General features: G+C 42.1%; 1 protein-coding gene across 1 annotated transcript in view; it reads left to right on the plus strand.

Moving 5' to 3' along the window:
* Positions 1-25667, plus strand: part of LOC126295230 (uncharacterized) — a 2305622-nt gene that overhangs the window by 499608 nt on the left and 1780347 nt on the right. Inside the window, exons 15-18 of the mRNA XM_049987579.1 lie at positions 5924-6237; positions 12457-12658; positions 19673-19825; positions 24178-24279. Of these exons, the coding sequence (XP_049843536.1) occupies positions 5924-6237; positions 12457-12658; positions 19673-19825; positions 24178-24279 (771 nt within the window). The remainder of the gene's footprint in view (positions 1-5923; positions 6238-12456; positions 12659-19672; positions 19826-24177; positions 24280-25667) is intronic.

Genomic DNA, 25667 nt, shown 5'->3' on the forward strand with positions numbered 1-25667 from the left:
GATGACAAAGCAAGCCATTTCAAAATGTCTCAAGGCTGTGGGCACAATTCAGAAAGAAGGAACTTGAGTCCCGTTTGAGCTGAAACCGAGAGACATTGACCGGCGTTTGTGTGTTTGTGAACAGTAGCTTGAGAGGCAAAAATGGAAGGGATTTCTGCATCGAATTGTGACTGGGGATGAAAAATGGGTTCATTACGACAACCCTAAATGAAAAAAATCATGGGGATATCCCGGCTGTGCTTCCATGTTGACGGCCAAACTGAATATTCATGGCTCCAAGGTTGTGCTCTGCATTCGGTGGGACCAGCTCGGCGTCATGTACTATGAGGTGTTAAAACCGACTGAAACAGTCACAGGTGCTCATTATCAAATGCAATTAATGCATTTGAGGAGAGCATTAAAAGACATATGGCCACAATGCAGCGAGAGGCACGACAAAGTGATTTTGCAGCACGATTACGCTCGACCTCACACTGCAGAAGAGGTCAAAACGTACTTGGAAACATTGAAATGGGAAGTCCTACCCAACCTGCCATATTCTCCAGACATTGCTCCCTCTGACTATCACCTGTTTAGATCAATGGCGCATAGCCTGGCGGACCAACACTTCCGATCTCGTGAAGAAGTCACAAATTTGATCGATTTGTGGATCGCTTCAAAAGATGAACAATTTTTTCGATGCGGGATTCGTATGCTGCCCGAACGATGGGAGACAGTAGTGGCCAGTGATGCAAAATACTTTTAATGATACATGTGTAAGAAGCAAAGTTGTACACCTTGTATAATTTTCACAAATTACGATCTACAAAAACCAGAGTACAGAAATAGATATCAATGGAATGAGGAGTTGTGGATAAGGAGAGGTGTACCACGAGGCTGCCCTCTCTCTCCCTCTCTCTCTCTCCCCCCCCCCCTTCTCCTTATTTATTTAATTTATTTACAGAAAGTGCAGTGCAAAAAATTAGAAGCAACACCAAAGGTATCAACATTAATGGTAAAAATGAATTGTATTTTATTTGCTCATTAACAGTAGCATTCACAGGTTGTGCAAAGAACATGGAGTATATATTTAAAAAATTGTCTCAATTTTGCCTTGGACAGCCACAAAATGAAAAATAAACACCATCAAGACTAAAGCAATGTTTACAGATAAATCAAACAGACAAATAAGGGCAAACAGTAATATAGGAAATAAAATGATAATGCAAGTAAATGGATTTTGGCACTTGGGAAGTACAGTAACAAATGCCAACAGAAGTGTAATGGATATTAAAAGAAGAATTGCAGACTAAACGAGCATTCAGAAATGAGAGTAGTTTTTCACCAAACAAACAATTAATATAGAAAGACCAAAGAAATTTTTCAAGACATTTATTTGGAACATTTTAAGATCATATTATAGAGGGTGGACTGTAGGGAAACAAGAAAAGAAAGAGATTATATGCAATAGAGGTGTGGATGCGAGGAAGGGCCACAAGAACACTCTGGGGTAAAAGGAAAGCTGATGATTAAAAGAAATTTGTAGAGAGAAGGAGATTGATTAACACGATACAGATAATAAAACAAACCCACAATGTTCAAATACATCGTTGCTGGACAGTCATGTCAATTAAATATCTAGGTGTAATGTTGCAAAGCGATATGAAATGGAAGGAGCATGTCGGGAGGTGAATTGTCAACTTTCATTCATTGGGAGAAGTTTAGGAAATTGTGGTTCATCTGCAATGTATTCTTGCATTAGTGGAATGTATTCTTGAGTACTGCGTGAGTGCTTGGGATACCTGCCAAGTCAGGTTAAAGAAAGATGTTGAAGCAATTCAGAGGCGTGCTGCTGTATTTGTTACCGGTTGGTTTGAACACCAAGTGTTACGGAGGCGCTTGGTGAACTGAAATGGGGATTCCTGGAGGGAACATGTTGTGTTTCTCAAGGAACATTATTGAGAAAATTTAGAGAACCAGTATTTGAAACTGACTCCAGAATTTTTCTATTGCTGCCAGTATATTTACTGAAGAGCCAAAGAAACTGATACACCTGCCTAATATCATGCAGGGCCCGTGCGAGCACGCAGAAGTGCCGCAACACGACATGGCACGGGCTCGACTAATGTCTGAAATAGTGCTGGAGGGAACTGAAACCATGAATCCTGCTGGACTGTCCATAAATCCGTAGGAGTACGAGGAGGTAGAGATCTTTTCTGACAGCACATTGCAAGGCATTCCAGATATGCGTAATAATGTTCATGTCTGGAGAGTTTGGTGGCCAACAAAAGTATTTAAACTCAGAATAGTGTTTCTCTAGCCACTCTGAAGCAGTTATGGTCATGTGGGATATCGCATTGTCCTGCTGGAATTTTCCAAGTCCATCGGAATGCACGATGAACATGAATTAACGCAAGTGATCGGACAGGATGCTTACGTACAAGGGTAATCCCAAAAGTAAGGTCTCTTATTTTTTATAAGTACATAGACCTGTTTATTTCTACAATGGTTTACATCAGTTTACAGCTTTCTCAATCTGACCTTTGCAGCTAATTGTTCTAGTTGTTCTATCTGAACCTTTGCTTCATCAATATTGTTTTCCAACAGTGCCAAATCATCTGCAAATGCAAGTTAGTTAAGTTGAATCTTTCTTCCAATCTTAACAGATGGTGGCCATATCTTGTTCCATTCACACACGATTTTCTCCAGCACACAATTGAACAATAATGGAGACAATCCATCGCCTTGTCGATGGCCAGCATGAATCTCAAAAGATTCAGAGAATTCATTTCTGAGCCTTACTCTAGCTTTAGTATTTCGAAGGGCGACTGCAACGAGGTTGAGAAGTGTCCGTTGTAAACCAAATTCTTTAAGAATTGACAGTAGAGATTAACAATGGGTACTAAAGTAGACTTTTTAAAATCGACAAACCTGATCACTAGTTTATTATCCCTGACCCTTTGATGTTTCATTATCCATTTGAGACTAAGAATTTGATCAGGACAGGTTCCTCCTGGATGAAAGCCTCCTTGATATTTGACTAGTTCACCGTCCAGCTGTTCATGAATTCTGAAATAAAGAACTTTGGAAAAAATTTTATAAGTAATATCCAGCAGGGATATACCCCCTATACTTATTTCGATCCAGTCTACCTCCTTTTTGTGTAGTGGATTGATTATTACAACACTCCATTCCTATGGTAACTTTTCTGCCTTTAATAGGAATTGTGAAATGCCATGTACGAGGGTAGTCCCATAAGTACTCGGCCTCACCGAGAGATGGCAGTCGTTTTGAGAAATATCTCTGGATTAGAAAGTATACGATCTATGAAGCATATGTTTCAAGTTTGAAGATGCGACATTGTTTACTATTTGTTTGGCAGCTATCAATAGTGAACGTTGTGAGTGAACTTGTGAAAATGGAGAAAATTGATCATCATTGTATGACAATATTACTTTTTTTTTAAAGGGGCGTCAGCATAACCAATATTAAAACTGAGCTAGATTCTGCTTTGTGAGAGTCTGCTCCTTCGTTGACAACAGTAAAATATTGAGTAGCTTAGTTCAAACGAAGCCGTACGAGCTGCCAAGAAGAGCAACGCAGTGGTTGACCAAATGAGGTGACGTCTCCAGAAACGGCGAAGAAAATCCACGAAGTGGTGCTGGATGATCAACGACTGAAAGGGCATCAGCTAGCAGACATAGTAGGCATTTCAAAAACTGTGGTACATTGCATATTATTTGAAAATTTGGACTCGAGCGAAAACAGTGTCATGAAGATGTTTCAGTTGAGTGTTTAGCGAAGTTTTGCAGCAACAAAGCTGATTTTTTTGTGCCGTTTCATAACTGTGGATGAAACATGGGTCCACCACATTCCCCCCCCCCCCCCCCCCCCCCCCCCCAAGACAAAAGAACAATCAGATAAATGGACACAAATTGGAGAACCAACTCCAAAGAAGGCGAAGACCATTTCACCTGCAGGCCAGGCCATGGTGTAGGTTTTTTGGGATGTCTGTGGGAAAATTTTCATTGACCTCCTTGAAAAACTATCAACAGCAAACATTATGCAAACTTATTGGAACATTTTGGTGAAGAAATCAAGCAAGAACAGCCGCATTTGGCCAAGCCAAGAAGAAAGTGTTGCTTTTCAGAACAATGCACCAGCTCACAAGTCCGTTATTGTAATGGCCAAATTTAATGAATTAAAGTTTGAATTGCTACCTCATGCACCCTATTCACCAGATTTAGCTTTGTCAGATTATTGAGATATCTTAGCATGTCTTTTTTTAATTTCAAAATGGTACTTACTTATAAATCTCAGCTCATACATTTACCAAGGCTCAGTGGATTATACTCTTCTTTGATGTCATAAGTGTTTGCTTTTATGGCGTATTTATCATGCCTGTTTGTTGTATGGTCACAAAGTCAACTTCATGTCAGGAAAATATAACATGAATTAAATGGTACAACAAATGAAGAGGCCAATAGCAAACAGAACAATGTGTCATACCCCTAAAAACGTTACAACCTGCAACATATTATTGCTCCATCATGAAATACAAAAAATGAATTAACTGATCCAACAAATGAAGAGACTGGTACCAAATGGAACTATATGAAATTTCCTCGAAAACATTATAGCATGCAAACTTTTAATCTAAAGCAATGGAAACTGCAGGTAGGAATATCAACAACATAAGGCAAAGCCAGATTGCTACTTACCGTGAAGAAGGCAGGTCAATTTGCAGACAGGCAAAATTAAAAGTGACTTACATTCTCTACTACCAGAGATTGTGCTCATGTGTGCGTGAGGGGTTCTTGCTTGTGTGAATGTGTGTGTGTGTGTGTGTGTGTGTGTGTGTGTGTGTGTGTGTGTGTGTTTCTTTTTCTCATGAAGGCTGTGGCTAAAGCTAATGTGTAACTGTCTTTTAGTTGTGCCTGTCTGCAACTTACCCTGCTTTCTTCACGGTAAGTAGCAATCTATCTTTTCCTTACATTGTTAAACTATAACTTATTATTATTCTATCATGCCAGATAAAAAATAAATTACTTTTGTAAACAAATAAGACAGTGAGGTGATTTTTTTGTTGCAGATACATTAGTATTTTCACTACCTCTTATCATTGGAAGTAGTACTGTTAGATTCTATGACTGAAGTACTTTGGTTTCTGTGAATAATGTAGTTGGTCTCCGATCCCAAAACAGAAATACATTGGCACAGTATAGTCACAGTTTTATGTTTATTGTACTAGGCAGAAAGGTATCAAATCCACACAATGGTCCCAGCCCAAATATCCTTTACAACTTTTTGCCAACTTACCCATTTTCGTTTTTTGCTGTGACATCAATTACAATTAGATTGATGGTGTGTACATTATTTTGTAATAGGTATCCTGTGATACGTTGCATGACATTTTTGATAAACATAATTACAATCATGTTATTTCATTAACATTTACTTTATTTTAATTTTTTTATAAATTACAAACATTTCCATGGCCATCTTTCACTACTTCAATAATTACTTCACTTATGGAGTACTGTAATATTCATCCACATCATTTCAAATTTCTAGCACCATGTACAGTTTCTCACAAAAGCGTCATTTTTACGAGGAAAATAATAAGATTTAAGTGATCTCAACAGTGCACTGCTCTTTGTTGGTATTTTAATGCTTGTCAACATTAGTTTAGCCATTTACTAAAGTTGAAAATGAAAGAAAATTCTCTGAAAATAGTCACCATCTGTACAACACCAAGAGACAGTTCCAAGGGTGATGAGCTATCTTAAAAATATGAAATATATGTGTGTATCGCATTGTACATTAGTTTCTTGTGTAGTGGTTTACATTGTTAGTTGATATTGGCAGTTACACTTCAACCTCCTCGAGGGAGGAGGATCCTGGGGAGCACAAAAACGAGAAAACACTCGTTTCTTCCACACAGGTGGAGACAGCGTTTCTCTCCGAGCCGAAGAAGCCGACGCCGACAGCGACGCAGCAGAACCTTCTCAACGCGGGGGCGGACTACCGCAACAAACCGCTGCCCCCCGTGCCGCCCCACCGGACCTCCAGTCGCAGCAGCAGCATCGCCGGCACCGCCCCCACACCTGCCCCCGTCCCCGTGCCCGCCCCTGCTGTGGCCGCCCCCGCCGGAGGCAGCTCGCACAGCACCGCGCGGACCATCCCCGACACGTCTCTCGTGTTGGAGGAGCGGTTGGACAGCATCCGCCGCAGCCTCACACCCACGCAGTACTCCAGGTAGGGGGCGGGTCTCCCATTACATCTGTCTGGATCGGCTGGACTCTTTCCACTCTGCTCTGCTGCTGTAGTCGAATTCTTGATCTTGGCGGCTCGCCCATGCGAGGGAGATTGCTGCGTTGCCAGTTGCATGCGCCAAGAGAAGCAGTGCTGTAGTATAGTATAGTTCGCAACCTTACATTTAGGGGGGAGTGTGCAGTTTATGAAGTAAAGCCGCCACGGCCGCATTAACCTTTTCGCTGCGACAGAGACGTGCTCCCCGCATTCTGCGCGATTTTGTCATCACTGCACTGCTCGCCTGTGCAGACACACGGTGTTCCGACTGCTTTGACAGACTTATCATTTGATTTCACAAAAACTATTTGGCCCAAAAATTTGATTTTTACACATCTTCTTGACTGATACTTTCCCCCCATAAATCACTTAATTTTGTTTCGATGTTCAACACAGTTATTGTGCAGCATTAAATGTAGTACACCATTGCACGAAATTTATGTTATCAGTGAGGCGCAGAGCGCAAACAATTTGTGTTTGTCACAATGGGCAGCAAATACTTGCAAGACATACATCAGTCGACAAAAACTTTGAATATGATGTTGCCAAAGCAGCGAAGCCAAAAATTTGCGTCAGACAATCAAGTAGCTCGGCAATGTATGAGCCGAAATTCTGCTCTAAATATTACTTTTAATACTGTCTCAAAAGAATATATGTCAATATGAATAGTAAAACAGCGACTGTGGAAGAGAAGATATACAAACAAAACACATAACGTGAATATTGTATGTGCACCTTTTCATTGTTTTTAATTGCTGTGAAAAGAAATATTGGAAGACAAAATTAGAAAAAGCACTAGAAATTTCAAAAAATTACATTCAAATGAATAAAATTCATGAAGTAAGACACTTCGATATTGTTTTTAAATAAGAAAAAATTTATCACCAAACAAGGTTTGAATTCAGAACCTCTTGCTTAGCAGCCGAACACCTTAACCATTACACTAACCCAGCTCATCATTCTACAGAACTTGTGGAGAACTCTAAAATATCACACAAAATACCGACAAACACTGTTGGTATGACTTTTCATTGAAGTACAATAGGAAATAAACAATTACCACTGTTCTTTATTGTGAAAAAGTGGTTCGTGAGAATGATACAAACACGTTCCCTTGCTATCGCCTGAATTAGGAGGCTTATTGCTTGTTTGGTTTAATTAATTAACGGAATATGAAGCAACTGGTATAAAGAATGCTTTTTCCAAACTTTCTATAAAAGAAAATCTGCTATCAAGACATTGCTTTTGTTCAATTACTTTATTTACGACTGAACGTTTCTAAAACTAAAGACACTCATCCGTGCTCTGCACTGCAGTTGAGTGCTGGCTACGTCATTCTCTGTTCATTGGCTGGCTGTGTTTTGTGATGTCAGATGCGCAGAACTAACCTAAACTCGGCCACTGTCATAAATGATGCGCACTTTAACTTCACTCATTTTTTATGTCATCCAGCATGCCGAGACTTTGTCTTTTGCTATTGAGCACAGATGCAATTTTCATATTACACTGCTTGACAATTGCTAAGGAACAGAGACATTGTTGAACAGGAATAATCACAGGCAATGATGGATGACATGAAATGCAGCACATATAATGCAGGTGGGGTAGTGTATTTATAATGAAAAACGGTACAGATGTCACCACTTGCAAAAGTGGGATAACAGACATAAATAACATTCATGTTTGACACAAGTCATGCTCCCAACGTAAAAGGTCAGTATCGGACTCTCAGTTGAAATACACCAAGGTGTAACAATTAATTAGCAAATACTCATCTTCATTTCTTGGTGATCTCTACTGCTGCAGTAGCTCTACAAGAATTTGTGAGTTATCTGCTCCACCAAAATTTGCTGCAACTTGCTGAGTTATTGACAGTTTATCTACATGTATTGTTCGTAGTGCTAAGAGAAATTTTGGTTAACTCGATGTCCTCTTTCAAAATCACATGTTTATCGCGCAATACTGTAACAAAAATGGCTCGTGAAAATTTTGTTCTTTTCATCACCGTTAAATTCAATGATGGAAGGGTGTTTTCTGTGGTTAGTTTCCAAACTGACATTGCAATGTAACAATGCGAGCTACTTTGAACACAAGTGTGAATGTATCATAGCCACATGGTGAAATTAGCTTCAGCCATGGCTGGGTCTATAGTTTGCATTGTCAAGTAAGATTATTTGTTGTCTGAACAATGGGTATATCATCTTGCAAGGAAGTAACAGATCTTTAATCTTAAGGGGGGGGGGGGGGGTGTAATGGATTTTGGCCCAAAAAAGCTATTTTTCAAATATATTATTTTCTCACAGTTTAATCTATGTTGTATGGGAATTTTATCATGATACCTTTAAATTGTTAAACTGATTAACTCGAGACTGGCAGCCACTCCTACCTTTTCCAACATTTGGGAAACTGTTTGCTTCATAGGGTTTTTGTCAGTGAGGGGGCTATTGTCTTTGAATATCTTTGCCTGACATCTATATCTCTGGCTGACATCTATATCTTTGCCTGTAATTTTTTTTGCATGTGGTTTATTTACATTTTGACAGTACTAACAGACATTAGCAGGTGGAAGTTTGAATTCACAAACCTTTACTTGGAAGTCAACATTTATGCATAATGGGTGGTGGAAAAACTGTGTTTGGGAAACAGAGGTTGCATGGCAAGTGGTTTACTGACAAAAAAATTGATTCTCTTGAGTTATTTCATGGGAGAGCTGTTAGGAACAACACAGATAATTTAGAGGCAATTACGTGTGCTGTGTGGGCATTTTTTTTCCACAAACTATCCACTGACCAAACACCAATGCACAATCCGTGTCGGAAAGATGATTGGTGTAAGTTCAACAACAGAAATGAGACGTATTCACATAAATACTCATTACCACAACCTCTTGTGAATGCAATTGAGCCCCCATTGAGGTTTCTTGCAAATCCTGACTTATTGAGGAAGTGTCTTCATGGAGACACGCAAAATGCAAGTGAAAGCCTCAATAATTTAATTTGGATTAGATGCTCAAAAAGGCATTCTGTGGACTTGAAGTACGCAAAAAATAGGGGTCTCTGATGCAGTTTTTGTTACAATAATAGAAATAATGGCAGAACTGAAGTGCTGAAGAGAGTCGGTATAAATCCTGGTGTCTTTACAACAAAAGCATTTTACGCCATTGACGAGAGCGGGGTCAAGAAAGCTAACAGATCAGTGTCTTACCTGCAAATACAGACCAGGCAGATTGGAAGAGGAGAGAAGAGAAACCTGGAGGATGAGGAGTATCAATATGGAGGATTTTAAAATTGAGGTAAACCTATTACATGTAGAAGAATGAGAAGAACATCTTTTAAACTCATTTTCTGTGTTTTACATTTTTTACTTTATTAGAAGCCTTTTCTCAAAAAGTATATGTGCTAATGCTATGAAATTTTCAGGAACTGTTTGCAATGTGTTGCTGTCTCCCTGGAACTAAAAAATACGAGATACTTTGAGTATGTTCTGATTTTTAGATGATTGTATATGAAAAAAAAGTTAATTTTGGATGTGCCAAATTAAGAACTCTGTTAATGACACATTTTGTACCATAAGTTAATAACTGTAGTTCAGTGGTCCTATACCCTTCTCAGGACACTACAGTAAAATTTTCAGATTATTTGCATGATTAGGATTTCAGTTATGTATTTTTATAAAAAAGACAATAAAAAAATTAAAAATTCAGATTTCTGGCATAATGTTAATTGTGCATATTTTATTATATTTTTCCATTAAAATACAGTTTGTTTGCATTACACATGCAAAATTTTAGATTTGTACATTAATAAATATGGTTGCAATGATGGAATATAACAATTCCAATCCGAAAGAAAGCAGGTGTTGACAGATGTGAAAATTACTGAACTATCAGTTTAATGAGCCATGGCTGCAAAATACTAACATGAATTCTTTACATACAAATGGAAATCTGGTAGAAGCTGACCTCGGGGAAGATCAGTTTGGATTCCGTGGAAATGTTGGAACAAGTGAGGCAATACAGTGCACAATGAACAACGGAGTGGGCGCCCTTCGGTCCTTAATGAAAGTTTGGTGCAGGAAGTGGACAATAAGGTGAGGGAAAACAGACGCTTCACGATTTCCTCCTTGCAAGATGATTTCCTAATGTTTGTTGTACTATTTTGTATGGCATTTTGACCACGAACTTCAGTTACCGAAATATGTGCGCACGTTGGTTATCGAAAATGTTGACGGATGTGCACAAAACCAAACGTTTAGACAGTGCATTGACTTTCCTTGAGCAGTACCATGACAACAGTGATGATTTCTTAAGCCAAATTGTTGTGGGTGATGACACTTGGCTGGCCTACGCAACACCAAAATAAAAGCAACAGTCCGTGGAAGTTGAGCAAGGGCATAATTTTGATATAAGACAATGCCCGTCTGCGTGTGGCGAATCAGACCAAACATCTCATCACATCTTTTCCACGGGAAACTCAAGATCATCCTCCGTACAGCCCAGATCTTGCGCCCAGTGACTGCCATCTGTTGCTGCACTTGAAGAAACACCTGGGCGGTCAGCGTCTTCGAGACGATGACGAAGTCAAAACAGTGGTGATGCAGTGGTTAACAAGTCAGGCGGCAGACTTCTATTAGGAGGGTATTCAAAAACTGGTACAGCGTTAAGACAAGTGCCTCAATATTGACGGAAATTATGTAGAAAAGTAGATTAAGGTACAGGCTTTCATGTAAAAATAAAATTATTGAGATATCTTAGCATGTCTTTTTTAAATTACAAAACGTTACTCACTTAAAAAACACACCTCATATTTGCCTGCTGTCTTTCGTTCAGTTCATGCGGAGCCCATTTTCCCACTTTCTGCAACTTTCCCATAGCTTTCAACCAAAGAGAAAGAGGTTTCTGCATCACATTCAACAGTTCCGCAAGGTCCTGTAGAGTTTGAGAATCATCTTCATCTAATAAGGTCTGCAGTTCATTGTGTTCGAACTTTTTTGGTGGATTCCCACACTCATCATTTCTCACACCAAAATGGAATTTTTTGAACCACTGTGTTTTCCCAAGTGCACGCTCATTGAAAGCTTTGCCAAACATTTGATGGGTTCCTGCAGCAGTTCTTTTCAAATGATAACAGAAAACCAATACTGTCCCTAAATCATAGTTCACAAACGCAAAACACGACAAGTTTATGAGTTTGAAACACATACCAAGAATGGAACTTTGGTTGCTGGATGCTGACATTTGTCATCAGCCGTTACAGGAAGCAGATGGTACTGCAGATGCGGTCTTACAGACATTACACTGATGGCTAGCATCATCTGTAGGGAAATTTTGGTTTCATACTTCTATGTTGAACGGAATGGACAGTGTCTTGAAAGGAAGATATAAGATGAACATCAACAAAAGCAAAATGAGGATAATGGAATGTAGTAAAGTTAACTCAGGTGGTGCTGAGGGATTTAGATTAGGGAATGAGACACTTAAAGTAGTAAAGGAGTTTTGCTATCTGGGGAGCAAAAAACTGATGATGGTCGAAGTAGAGAGGATATAAAATGTAGACTGGCAATGGCAAGGAAAGCGTTTCTGAAGAAGAGAAATTTGTTAACATCGAGTATAGAGTTAAGTGTCAGGAAGTCGTTTCTGAAAGTATTTGTATGGAGTGTAGCCATGTATGGAAGTGAAACATGGACGATATATAGTTTAGACAGGAAGAGAATAGAAGCTTTTGAAATGTCGTGCTACAAAAGAATGCTGAAGATTAGATGGGTGGATCACATAACTAATGAGGAGGTACTGAGTAGAATTGGAGAGAAGAGGAGTTTGTGGCACAAATAGACTAGAAGAAGGGATCAGTTGGTAGGACATGTTCTGAGGGAGACCAAGAGATGGATACACTAAGCAGATTCAGAAGGATGGAGGTTGCAGTAGGTACTGGGAGATGAAGAGGCTTGCACAGGATAGACTAGCATGGAGAGCTGCATCAAACCAGTCTCAGGACTGAAGACCACAACAACAACAACTTCTATAGCTGGTACCTTTTTGAAGGTTGAAAAAATTTTGATGAGTTAAACTCAGTGTGACCTGACTCACTGTGGCACACTCTGTCGTCAGGCAGAACGAGCGTCACTGCCGTCGGAACACTCGTGACCTCGGTTCTGCTCTCTGTACAGGGGCGAGGTGCCCGCAGCTGCAGACTTTGCCAGCCGGCGGCAGCAGAAACGCTACCAGTCGCTGCCGCCCATGTCGTCGCTGCCGGCGACGCGCCAGCAGCTGGAGGCGATGGAGCGCGCGGCCCGCGGCTCGCCACCCACCTCGGAGTACCGGCCGGCGGGCAAACCGTCGGCTGCTGCGAGTCAGTCGGCGTACCGGCAGGTGAGGCCCCGCACGTGCGAGTGTTACGGATGTAGCTGCTAGTGCAGATGGTAGGATTAACATTACCGACGATTACAACTAGTCGTTTGAAAGATCGAGCAGCGACGTGCCACAGTGGCACTGTTCACGAGTTCAGCAATCGTGAAGGAGTTTTCAGTTTGCCACAGAGGGTGCACTTATTTCAAACTTCTCGGTAGATTCGTGGGGTTTCCCGGGTCAGGGCTCGAACACACGACCTCACCTTTCTATCGCAGTGATTTTACCGGGTCAGGTACCCAGGCTCAACAATAAGAGAGATGGACGTGAAAGGCAGAGGGTGCACTTATTTCAAACTTCCCAGTAGATTCGTAGGGTTTCCCGGGTCAGGGCTCGAACACACGACCTCGCCTTTCTATCGCAGTGATTTTACCGGGTCAGGTACCTGGGCTCAGCAATAAGAGAGTTGGCCGTGAAAGGCAAGGTTCTGTGAACAAATGCTTGAAAGCAGCACACAGTTTGAATTTGCCAGGAAGTTTATATATGCTTGTGTCTGTGTATGTATGGATGGATATGTGTGTGTGTGTGTGTGTGTGTGTGTGTGTGTGTGTGTGTGTGTGTGTGTGTGTGCGCGCGAGTATATACCTATCCTTTTTTCCCGCCTAAGGTAAGTCTTTCCGCTCCCGGGATTGGAATGACTCCTTACCCTCTCCCTTAAAATCCACATCCTTTCATCTTTCCTTTTCCTTCCCTCTTTCCTGACGAAGCAGCCGCCGGTTGCGAAAGCTCGAAATTCTGTGTGTGTGTTTTATTCATTGTGCCTATCTACCGGCGCTTTCCCGCTTGGTAAGTCTTGGAATCTTTGTTTTTAATGACAACACAGAATTATTTGTAGGAAACTATTTTCAACGCATATAAAACACAAGGAAAAGAATATTTTCTGTTTCCCTCTGACAGTTTAAAGCTCATTCCAAGACTCAATAGTATACAGCCAAGAAAACCCATACAAATTAAAAAGTAGAAAATTCCACAATACAGCTTTAGTGCTCATAAAAAGGGCACTACACTTTTTCTTTATGTAGCAGCTGCAGCAGTCCTCCTTCAGGCCACAAGTGGCCCATCGGTACCATCCGACCGCCGTGTCATCCTCAGATGAGGATGCGGATAGGAGGGGCGTGTGGTCAGCACACCGCTCTCCTGGTCGTTAAGATGGTTTTCTTTGACCGGAGCCGCTACTATTCGGTCGAGTAGCTCCTCATTTAGCATCACGAGGCTGAGTGCACCCCAAAAAATGGCAACAGAGCATGGCAGCTGGATGGTCACCCATCCAAGTGCCGGCCACACCCGATAGTGCTTAACTACGGTGATCGCACGGGAACCGGTGTATCCACTGCGGCAAGGCCATTGCCCTTATCTTTGTGTAGGGAAACCAATATTTGCTCACATACTCGCATTCGGGAGGATGACAGTTCAATTCTGAATCTGGCCATCCAGGTTGAGGTTTCCTGTGATTTCCCTAAATTGCTGCAAACAAACTGGGATGGTTCCTTTGAAAGCGCATGGCCATATTCCATCCCCATCCTTGAAACAACCTGTGCTTGTACTCTAATGACCTTGATGTCAACAGGATATTAAATCCTAATATTCCTTTCTTCCAATGGTTGCTCAAATAATTTTTAAATAATGATAGTCCTGACTTCAGAGAATAGGGTCAAAAACCGGTGCTTACAGCTGTACATCAAGATTAATTTAGGTATTTCTCTGAACTACATTACTGATATGAAACTTCCTGGCACATGAAAACTCTATGCCAGACCGAGACTTGAACTCGGAGGTTCTGTAAAGTTTTGAAGGTGGGAGACGAGGAACTGGCAGAAGTAAATCTGCGAGGACGGGACGTGAGTCGTGCTTGGGTAGTTCAGTTGGTAGAGCAATTGCCCGCGAAAGGCAAAGGTCCCGAGTTCGAGTCTCAGTCCGGCACGCAGTTTTCATCTGCTAGGAAGTTTCATATCAGCGCACACGCTGCTGCAGAGTGAATATCTCATTCTGGATACATTACTGATGTTCAAAAATATTTTAAATTACATTTTGTAGTTTGCTGTTTGGATTTGATGAGTCTGCTGCTGCTAAAATGAATTATTGAAATTTGTACGCTTGGTGACACAGTAAAATTGAGATTTTGATCATGCTGCTTCATCATACAGCAATTATAGCTAGGGTTGTATAAACTTTATATAACAATATGAGAAAAAAAATTACTACCCTCTGCCCAAGATGCATCATGCCAGTAGTGTGTTCACAGTCCCTCTCGCTTTGACAATGGCCGCAGTTCAGTGAGAAAGGGAGTTGAAAAGTTTCTTTAGGCATGTCATATCCAGCTGAATCCACTTGGTGATTGGATCGTGAGACGCTATCAAACTACAGGGATGTTCACTGTTGCATTTCACCCACTGTTACAAATTGTCTGTGAGATTAAGATTGCACAATTTATCGAGCCAGTTGAGGTGTGACAGGATGCCGGAGTGTTCGTGTAAATGAGAATGTTTGCATTAAGCCCCATGAAAATGGCTGTCATGATGCTGGAAAATGAGTGTGGCCATAGTATACGCTAGGGCTGTGGACAAAATATCGATATTTTTCCCAAGAAATATTGATAGATATCAGCGATATTTTTTACGCCAATATATCAATTTGGAAATGGAAATATTATGTGCTGAAATTTTTATTTTTCATTATACATCTTTCACAATTTTTGATAAATATTTGAAATTATTCTTTTGAAATTGTAGTAGACCGTAATTTTAGTTTCAGTGTGTGAGGAGTGTTACAAATCTTTGAGCTTTCATCACATCAAGTCTTTCTCTTTGACTGTGTGAAGCAAATACAGATGGCATAAATAAGAAGTCCAACTGCACTGTTGGGGTGAGGGTGGGGGCAGGATGGGGGTGAATGGAATAAGAAGATACCCAATGTGAAGAAACACCACACCAGCTGCATTAAAAAACAATTTTTAACGTAGCTGGTGTGCCACTTCTTCACATCAGCATTTTTCAAAAAAAGTTGCTGAAAATGATGAAAAAAATCTAAATGATAAGATCGGTGTCTGTGGTGGGCAAAGATGTGTGAGGGGGAATACTGATGTAATTGGTGCTCAGTGCCACCAACAGAAACTGCAACATTTAACTTCGCCATGCAATTTTTACACTACTACTGCTAGGTCATGGTCTCTGCAGAAATGAAAAAACCCCACAAAGTGTCCTGGACAAATCCAATATGTGAAGGAACTGAATGATGGACCCATCCGACACCTTTAATTGCGTCACTTACATGCAGTTCCCTTTGTTAACAAAGTGGTTATTGCCAAACGTGAACATTTATCATTTCCTTTAAATTCTTGCTCTCAGCAGGATATGTAATAATAAAGCAATACTCATATGAATATAATAAGCTTTTGACAATGTTGACTGGAATACTCTCTCTCAAATTGCGAAGGTGGCAGGGGTAAAATACAGGGAGCAAAAGGCTATTTACAATTTGTACCGAAACCAGATGGCAGTTACAAGAGTCGAGGGACATGAAAGGGAAGCAGTGGTTGGGAAGGGAGTGAGACAGGATTGTAGCCTCTCCCCGATGTTATCCACGCTGTAAAGAAAACAAAAGAAAAATTTGGAGTGAGTATTAATGTCCATGGAGAAGAAATAAAAACTGTGAAGTTCGCCGATGACATTGTAATTCTGTCAGAGACAGCAAAGGAGCTGGAAGAGCAGCTGAACGGAATGGGCAGTGTCTTGAAAGGAGGATATAAGATGAACATCAATAAAAGCAAAACGAGGATAATGGAATGTAGTCGAATTAAGTCGGGTGATGTTGAGGGAATTAGATTAGGAAATGAGTCACTTAAAGTAGTAAAGGAATTTTGCTATTTGGGGAGCAATATAACTGATGATGGCCGAAGTAGAGAGGATATAAAATGTAGACTTGCAATGGCAAGGAAAGCGTTGCTGAAGAAGAGAAATTTGTTAACATTGAGTATAGATTTAAGTGTCAGGAAGTCTTTTCTGAAAGCATTTGTATGGAGTGTAGCCTTATATGGAAGTGAAACATGGGCGATAAATAGTTTGGAGAAGAGGAGAATAGAAGCTTTCGAAATGTGGTGCTACAGAAGAATGCTGAAGATTAGGTGGGTAGATCACGTAACTTGTGAGGAGGTATTTAATAGGATTGGGGAGGAGCTTGTGGCACAGCTTGACTAGAAGAAGGGATTGGTTGGTAGGACATGTTCTGAGGCGTCAAGGGATCACCAATTTAGCATTGGAGGGCAGAGTGGAGGGTAAAAATCGTAGAGGGAGACCAAGAGATGAATACACAAGGCAGATTCAGAAGGATGTAGGTTGCTGTAGGTACTGGGAGATGAAGGGAGAGCTGCATCAAACCAGTCTCAGGACTGAAGACATCAACAACAAGAATGTATATAATAGAGGGAAACATTCCATGTGGGAAAAAATATCTAAAAACAAAGATTCTGTAACTTACCAATCGAAAGTGTTGGTACATTGATAGAGACAATAACAAACACAAACACACACACACAAATTTCAGACTTTGGCAACCGACCATTGCTTCATCAGGAAAGAGGGGAGGAGAGGGAAAGACGGAAGGATGTGGGTTTTAAGGGAGAGGGTAAGGACTCATTCCAATGCACGGAGCGGAAAGACTTACCTTGGGGAAAAAAGGGACAGGTATACACTCGCGTGCGCCTACACACACACACACACACACACACACACACACACACACATATATCCATCCACACATATCCAGACACAAGCATTTGAAATTAGCGGAGGTTGAGGCCTGGTCTGGTAACGGGAAGAGAGGATGTATTGAAGGGCAAATCAATACTCAGATATACAGCTCTAAAACTGGCAGAATATTTACAGCGTGCAGCCAATGTTTGTTTTAGCTGGTGCAGCGATATTTTTTCCCTCAAGATACCATTAATTTTTTTCGATATATTCAGGGCGATAATGATATTTTATTAAAAATTGATATATTGCATTCCTGATATTTTTTAAAATATCAATAGTCCTAGTATACACACAGTGGAGATGTAGAAAAACATTAACACTTGGGCATCAAAATGGTTGAAATAAATATCCTGATCCACAGTAACCTCAAACGAATAGCCCCATGTCACAATACAAAAACACAGCCAAAATGTCACAGAATCACATTCAGTGTGAATCACATCTTCCACACAGTATGGGTTTGACGTGTCACGGGGCCATCAATGCACTCAGTGCCTCGCATTGTCTGGAGAAAGAGGTGAAATTGTGACTTCCCAGATCCAACTAGGTGTCATGTTCCCCCCGTGAGCTGCTGTCCAGTTCCTGAGTTGTTTGGCCCACTGGAAGTGCACAGCTTTATGTGCTGCTGTCAGCAGTGGCCTTTTGAAAGATACCCCGGTCCAGAAGATCTTCACACACAGTTCCATTCTCAGTGTTCACTCAGAAACTGCTCGTGTCGAGCCTGCATACACTGACAGCTATCAGGCATGACAGTCGTGTACTGTCCCTGTCGGTCAGGATGTTTTTACAACCAATATTCTGACACCGTATCTGAGAATACACAAAAATTTTCTATGCTCACGGGCCCTCTTACCCAACTGCTTAAGATTTATTTATTTATTTATTTGCTACTTTATGTGTATGTTGAGATCGCCAAAGTTAAGCGCTGTCGGGTGTGGTCGGCACTTGGATGGGTGACCATCCTGGCTGCCATGCGCTGCTGCCATTTTTTCGGGGTGCACTCAGCCTCGTGATGCTAAATGAGGAGGTACTCGACCAAATACAAGCGGCTTCGGTCAAGAATACCATCGTAACGGCCGGGAGAGCGGTGTGCTGACCACACACCCCTCCTATCCGCATCCTCCACTGAGGATGACACGGCGGTCGGATGGTCCCGGTAGCCACTCGTGGCCTGAAGACGGAGTGAGTGCTATGTGTATGTGAAGGCCAATGTGAATGTTATTTTCCTAAATGTATTTCTGGGAATTTCACAGAATCCAGTTCGTTAAGCTTCTGCTTTTTTTGGGTAACTTGAAAGTGACCTAGTTTTGACTGGTAAGTTTTCAATTGTAGAAGTGACTATGCTTTGTTGAACTGTAATCCATTAATGTTGAACAAGTGCTCTAGATATTCTGGGAGAATGCGGTGTATTCGACCACTTTCATAAAGTGAGAAATGTCTTTTCCAAATAAAAGAGAATTGATGGTTAACTCATTGATGTAAAATAAAAACAGGACTGGCTCTAAAACTGAACCTTGTGGCATGCCCTGAAAAAATATTTTCTGCAGTCTTAGAAATAATTCTCTGAAACTTACATTTTGCTTTATTTCTGTTAAAAATAGTGTGAAATCCAGAATGAGATTTTCACTCTGCAGCGGAGTGTGCGCTGATATGAAACTTCCTGGCAGATTAAAACTGTGTGCCCGACTGAGACTCGAACTCGGGACCTTTGCCTACCGCGGGCAAGTGCTCTACCATCTGAGCTACCCAAGCACGACTCACGCCCGGTACTCACAGCTTTACTTCTGCCAGTTTCATAGTGTGAAATGTTTCAAAACAATACTCTTCAATACATATCTTTTTAATTTGCTAATACGTAGGCAGCATGTGACAAAATCAAATGTGGTTGTAAGCTGACAGAAGATTTTGTTGCCCTCTCAGTACACGAGTGTTGTTTTGTCTTGTTTTATTTCTTACAAAACTGTTTATCTGTGAAAAATCTGACCACTCCTATGATGAAGTACCTATCACTTAGTGTTGCTATCATTACCTGTTAGCAACCTTGCTGTATAGACATGTGTCTTCAGCATTTTCACAACTCTGCGCATCCCCATGTGTGTGGAGGCCGACATCACGTACACTGTGAGTCGCTGTAGATCTGGAAGTTCCCCTACCTATCCGCCTGCTTCACTGAATGTGCTCACTGTGTTTCTGTCACTTCCTCGACCCCCACCACGGTGTGTGGACACAGCTGTTCGAGGAGGCTCCGGGAGGCCCACGAGAAAACTGGGAAGTGGAGCGGCAGCTCACCGTCGAGGGCACGGAGCCGAAGGTGATCCGCCGCCCGCCCTCCGGGAGGGTCCTGCCGCTGCAGCTGGTGAGGCCCCTGTCCTCCACAATAGAGGTACGGACCGGCGCGGCACTCTGCGGTGTTCCGTCCTGTCCTGTCGGAGTGCTCCCCGTACCCTGGTGTCGTTTGGTGACGTGTCCTGTGTCAGAGAAATCTCGTGTCCCTGTCTTACCCGTCTGTAGTATTCACATTTAAGAATGAAACTGCAAAATTCCTGGAGTTCTGTTGTGTTTTATGTATCCCAGAAGTGAAACCGGAAGTCAGTTACAGACAACAGCTATTACGAGTTCTGGCATTGAGGAAGGTTCACATTCCGTTGCCGGTGGCCGATTAGAGCTGAGCTCTCTGCCGGAGGTTGTACATAGGCCTAACTGTTGTGCCGGTGCCCGAGGATCTCTCCGTGATTATTACCGCTGTGGTTATCTGCTACCTGTGACGGTCTTCCACTGCAGCGACAGAATCTGAGATCTGTGTACCTCGAGGCTTTCTTATTACTTATTAAATTTATTATTGTGTTGTGTTTGTTAGCTTGTGGTCCTGTGAATGAGTGCTTGTGGTAGTGTAACGGTACTTTGACTACCGCACCTCCGCCAATACAAAGATATGATTTATGATCGCGCATGCAGAAGAGTGCTGCACCAGCGACCGATTTTTATAAATAATTTTGATCTTTTTTTTTTTTAATTTTGCGTAGGTTTATGTTTTTAACAACTAATTGATTACTCTCTGTCTCTTGTCTTCAAACGAAAGACGTGTATTTTTCGACGCTGTGTTAAATATGGTTTCAAGTGGAAATTAAAACTGTATTACGAAACGAAGTTATTTCAATAGTGATTCGAAATGACTCGCCAAATTTATAACTTAATCCTGACAGTGACAACTTAAAGAAATTTTCAACAGACGGAGATCAATGAAAACAGCTCATACTACAAGAAAATTAAGAAGACAGCCACAAAGACTATATTATAATTAATGGTACGCCTCTAACAGACTTATAAGGTAAATTATTTCAACTAATTTCTGATGCTATTTCCGTACAGTCGCTTTTTGTAGTGTTGCCGACCCAGTCTGCCATGCACAGTCAAATTACAGCACGATCTCCATCAATAATATGAAGTCCGCCTTATCCGTAACTTATTCCATCAAAATTCAAAACCCAATCAGATTTTCCATTTTATATTTTCACAGCAGAACCCTGAGGAAAGGAAACACTACAGTAGCCCTTCTCCACAGCCAGAAACAGGGGAGAGGGGGGGGGGGGGGGGGGGACAAATTTTATTGTATGGTTGGTCTCACCCTCACACAGTGCCCCATCACATTATTCTAAAGTAACGCTATATGCAGTGACTCTTATGGACTCTATAGAACGAGATGCCTGTTCCACACTGGAAACTACGAGGGCCACTCCAAAAGAAATGCACACTATTTTTTGTAAAAATACAGTTTTCATTCTGCATGTGTGAAAGTTTTACAGTGTGTAGATACATCGTTTCCCCTTGTTGTCAAACTTAGTTCAACCTGTTCCCATGAGTGGCGCTGTCACAGCATGTCTTCAAGATGGCTGCTACACTTGACATTCATCAGAAGCTGTCATAGAATTCCTGTGCTGTGAAAATGAGACAGTGGGGAACATCCTCAGGAGCTTGAAAAAGGTGTACGGAGATGCTGCTGTCGATCGCAGTACAGTTAGTCGGTGGGCAAGCACATACGTGATGAAAGCGGGTACGGCAATATTGAGGATTGTCCTCGCAGCGGCAGGCCTCGTACTGCACACACTCCAGACAATCTGCAGAGAGTTAACGAATTGGTGACTGGTGACTGCTGACAGACGCATCACAGTGTACGAACTGTCACGCTACATTGGGATAGGGGAAGAAAGTGTCTGCAGAATACTGAAAGTGTTGGTGTTAAAAACGGTTTGTGCCAGGTGGGTTCCAAGGACGTTGACAGTGGCTCACAAAGAAACAAGAAAAACGGTATGCAGAGAACTTTTTGAACAGTACGAGAATGGTGGAGTTGAATTTTTCGGAAGAATTGTGACAGGTGATGAAACATGACTCCCTCATTTTTCACCAGAGATGAAGAGGCAATTGATGGAGTGGTATTGTGCAAATTCACTCAAGAAAAAAAAATTCAAAACCACACCTTCTGCTGGAAACGTTATGGCTACGGTGATTGTCGATCCCGAAGGACTCTTGCTTGTGGACATCGTGCCGAGTGGAATCACCATAAATTCTGATGCATATCTGACGACACTGAAGAAACTTCTTCGAGCTCGACTGAGTCGTGTTCGACCACATCGGCAAAAGCAGGATATTTTGCTGTTGTACGACAATGCACGGTCACATGTCAGTCAAAAAACCACTGAACCGATGCCAAAACTCGGATGGACAACAGTGAAACACCTGCCTTACAGTTCTGATCTGGCTCTGTGTGACTATCATCTCTTTGGAAACTGAAAGACTCTCTTCGTGGAACAAAGTTTGAAGATGATGACTCCCTTTTGCACACTGTCAAACAGTGGATCCGACAGGTTGGTGTGCCAAACAGTGGATCCGACAGGTTGGTGTGGAATTTTACCGTGCGGGTATATAGGCGCTGGTTCCAAGATGGCAGTGGAGAGGGGTGGAAATTACGTGGAGAAATGAAAATATTGTTCCCGAAGGATGTATCTACACACTGTAAAACTTTCAAACATCTAGAATCAAATATGGATTTAAAAATAAATAGTGTGCATTTCTTTTGGGCTCGTATTACTGTGTCATGAGACAAGCCTCAGCAGACCAGGAAGTGGCTGTGCTACAGCAGTCACGAGACGTTTCTCAACTGCAATGGTGGTTACATCTAGGTACTCATTGTACATATGTTATGTGTGAAGTTGCAGGAATGCAAGTGTCAAATTTTGTGGTATGCTCGAGTTGTGATGTCTGAGTGTCTCTACATGTGGATACAGTAACATTAGGCTCCCGTGATGATTGCTACTGATGATGTTACTTCCCAGCGGGTTGTTTGGGGGGGGTGGGGGGGTGGGGGAGGGGGGACCATACAGCGAGGTCATCGGTCTCATCGGATTAGGGAAGGACAGGGAAGGAAGTCGGCTCTGCCCTTTCAGAGGAACCATCCCGGCATTTGCCTGGAGGAAAATCACAGAAAACCTAAATCAGTATGGGTGAATGCGGAATTGAACTGTCGTCCTCCCGAATGAAAGTCCAGTGTGCGAGCCACTGCACCAGCTCGCTCGGTGTGAGTTGACAATAGTCTCATCCACCTGCCACGGGTTAGAGAGTGGAGTGTGTAAGATTTGCAGATGACATGGTTGTGATCGCAGTGACTGCAAGAGAGATGGACCAAATGTTAGATGGTCTAAACACGAAATTAGAATAATATGGAATGAAGATTAACAACAAGAAAACGGTAAGTATTCAATTACTTGTGAAGTGTTATAATGGATGATACGTATTGCTCAACAGAAATTAGGAAAAGAATTGATGAGAGAAGAAGAATTTGAGAGGAAATCGAAATTACTTTGTGGACCACTAAACAAATATCTGAGGAAAAGACTTGCCAAATGTTACATCTGGAGCGGTGCAGAAACCTGGACATTGAGGAAGGAAGATGAAAGAAGATTGGAGCCACTGGAGATGTGGATATGGAGAAGAATGGAGAAAGTGAAATAGAAAGACGGAGTGAGGAAGGAAGAAGTATTAAGAAGAGTTGGAGAAGAAAGAAATAAGCTGAAAGTTATCAGAAAGAGAAAATGGAACTGGATTGGACATTGTGCGAGGAGGGACTGTGTATTGAAGGAAGGAATAGAAGGAATGGTGGAGGGAAAAAGGAGAAGAGGAAAAATAAGATATCAAATGCTGGACAATAACATAGGAGAAAAAATGGATCTTAGCACTATGCAACTTAACTTCTGAGGTCATCAGTCCCCTAGAACTTAGAACTACTTAAACCTAACTAACCTAAGGACACCACACACATCCATGCTGGAGGCAGGATTCGAACCTGCGACCATAGCGGCCGCGCCGTTCCAGACTGTAGCGCCTAGAACTGCTCGGCCACTCCGGCTGACTATCAAAGGAGACAAATATTCAGAAATGAAAAGACTGGCTATGGACAGCCAAAGTGGAAGAGGCTTAACCCATGACAAGACTTGCCGTAAGGCAGAATACCATTCTACTACTACTGCTACTACTACGACGTGCTTCTTGTCAGTGTCTGTGTGCCATTGGCTGCTGATCGTCATCCTGCTGTAGGCCCATCATGCTGCTGACAACAGACTGTGTGTGTGTGTGTGTGTGTGTGTGTGTGTGTGTGAGGGATAATTGTTATTTGTGATGATGTGCCATTCGTGTCTGCTGCCAGGATTGAGCCTCTGAAGAATACTGCCTGGCTTTTGACAGGTCCCTGCGAACTCCTCGGCCGGTATCTACCAGAATGTCCAGCAGACCAACAGGGCGAGGCAGCAGGCCAGCTACCCAGAGGTCTACTACCACGGCAAGCAGGTGAGTTTTCTACTTTACCTCTACTTCCAGTACCAGTCCTGTGACTGTTTTGATGTGTCCTGCAATGACTCCGTTTACTGGTTGGGATGTTTTCGGTGATTTCCCTGAATTGCTTCAGGCAAATGCCAGTACGGTTCCTCTGAAAGGCTATGGCCGACCTCCTTCCCTAACCCAATCGGACCGATGATCTCGCTGTTTGGTCCCCTCTCTCAGTTCAACCGACCAACCTGTGGGGGGGCTCTTCAACCGGAAGGAGAGGTTCCATCAAACATCCTCAGTTATACAGCCTGACCATAAAAAAACAAGCAACCACAATGGGAGTAGGAAACAAAATTAAACTTCATGCACTGAGAGGGAATGTGATGTTATTTTAGTGATTAAAATTCTGAGTCAAATTTACAAAGATCTTGGTAGTGTGAGCCCACTAATCATTATTTATCAAATTTGTCATTAATAACCCATCCCAATTCAAAAATACGCTACTGGCCATTAAAATTGCTACACCACGAAGATGACGTGCAACGGGCGCAAAATTTAACCGACAGGAAGAAGATGCTGTGATGTGCAAATGATTAGCTTTTCAGAGCATTCACACAAGCTTGGAGCCGGTGGCGACACCTACAACATGCTGACATGAGGGAAGTTTCCAACCGATTTGTCATACACAAACAGCAGTTGACCGGCATTGCCTGGTGACACATTGTTGTGATGCTTCCTGTAAGGGGGAGAAATGCATACCGTCACGTTTCCGTCTTTGATAAAGGTCGGATTGTAGCCTATCGCGTTTGCAGTTTATCGTATCGCGACATTGCTTCTCACATCGGTCGAGATCCAATGACTGTTAGCAGAATATGGAATCGGTGGGTTCAGGAGGATAATACGGAACGCCGTGCTGGATCCCAACGGCCTCGTATCACTAGCAGTCGAGATGACAGGCATCTTATCCGCACGGCTGTAACGGATCGTGCAGCCACGTCTCGATCCCTGAGTCAACGGATGGGGACGTTTGCAAGACAACAACCATCTGCACGAACAGTTAGACGACGTTTGCAGAAGCATGGACTATCAGCTCAGAGACCATGGCTGCGGTTACCCTTGACGCTGCATCACAGGCAGGAGCACCTGCGATGGTGTACTCGACGTCGAACTTGGGTGCATGAATGGCAAAACATTATTTTTTCGGATGAATCCAGGTTCTGTTTACAACATCACGATGGTCGCAGCCATGTTTGGCGACATCGTGGTGAACGCACATTGTAAGCATGTATTCATCATCGCCATACTGGCATATCACCCAGTGTCATGGTATGGGGTGCCATTGGTTACACATCTTGGTCACCTCTTGTTTGCATTGACGGCACTTTGAACAGTGAACGCTACATTTCAGA

This window comes from Schistocerca gregaria, chromosome 11 (assembly GCF_023897955.1).
Source record: "Schistocerca gregaria isolate iqSchGreg1 chromosome 11, iqSchGreg1.2, whole genome shotgun sequence".
NCBI lineage: Eukaryota > Metazoa > Arthropoda > Insecta > Orthoptera > Acrididae > Schistocerca > Schistocerca gregaria.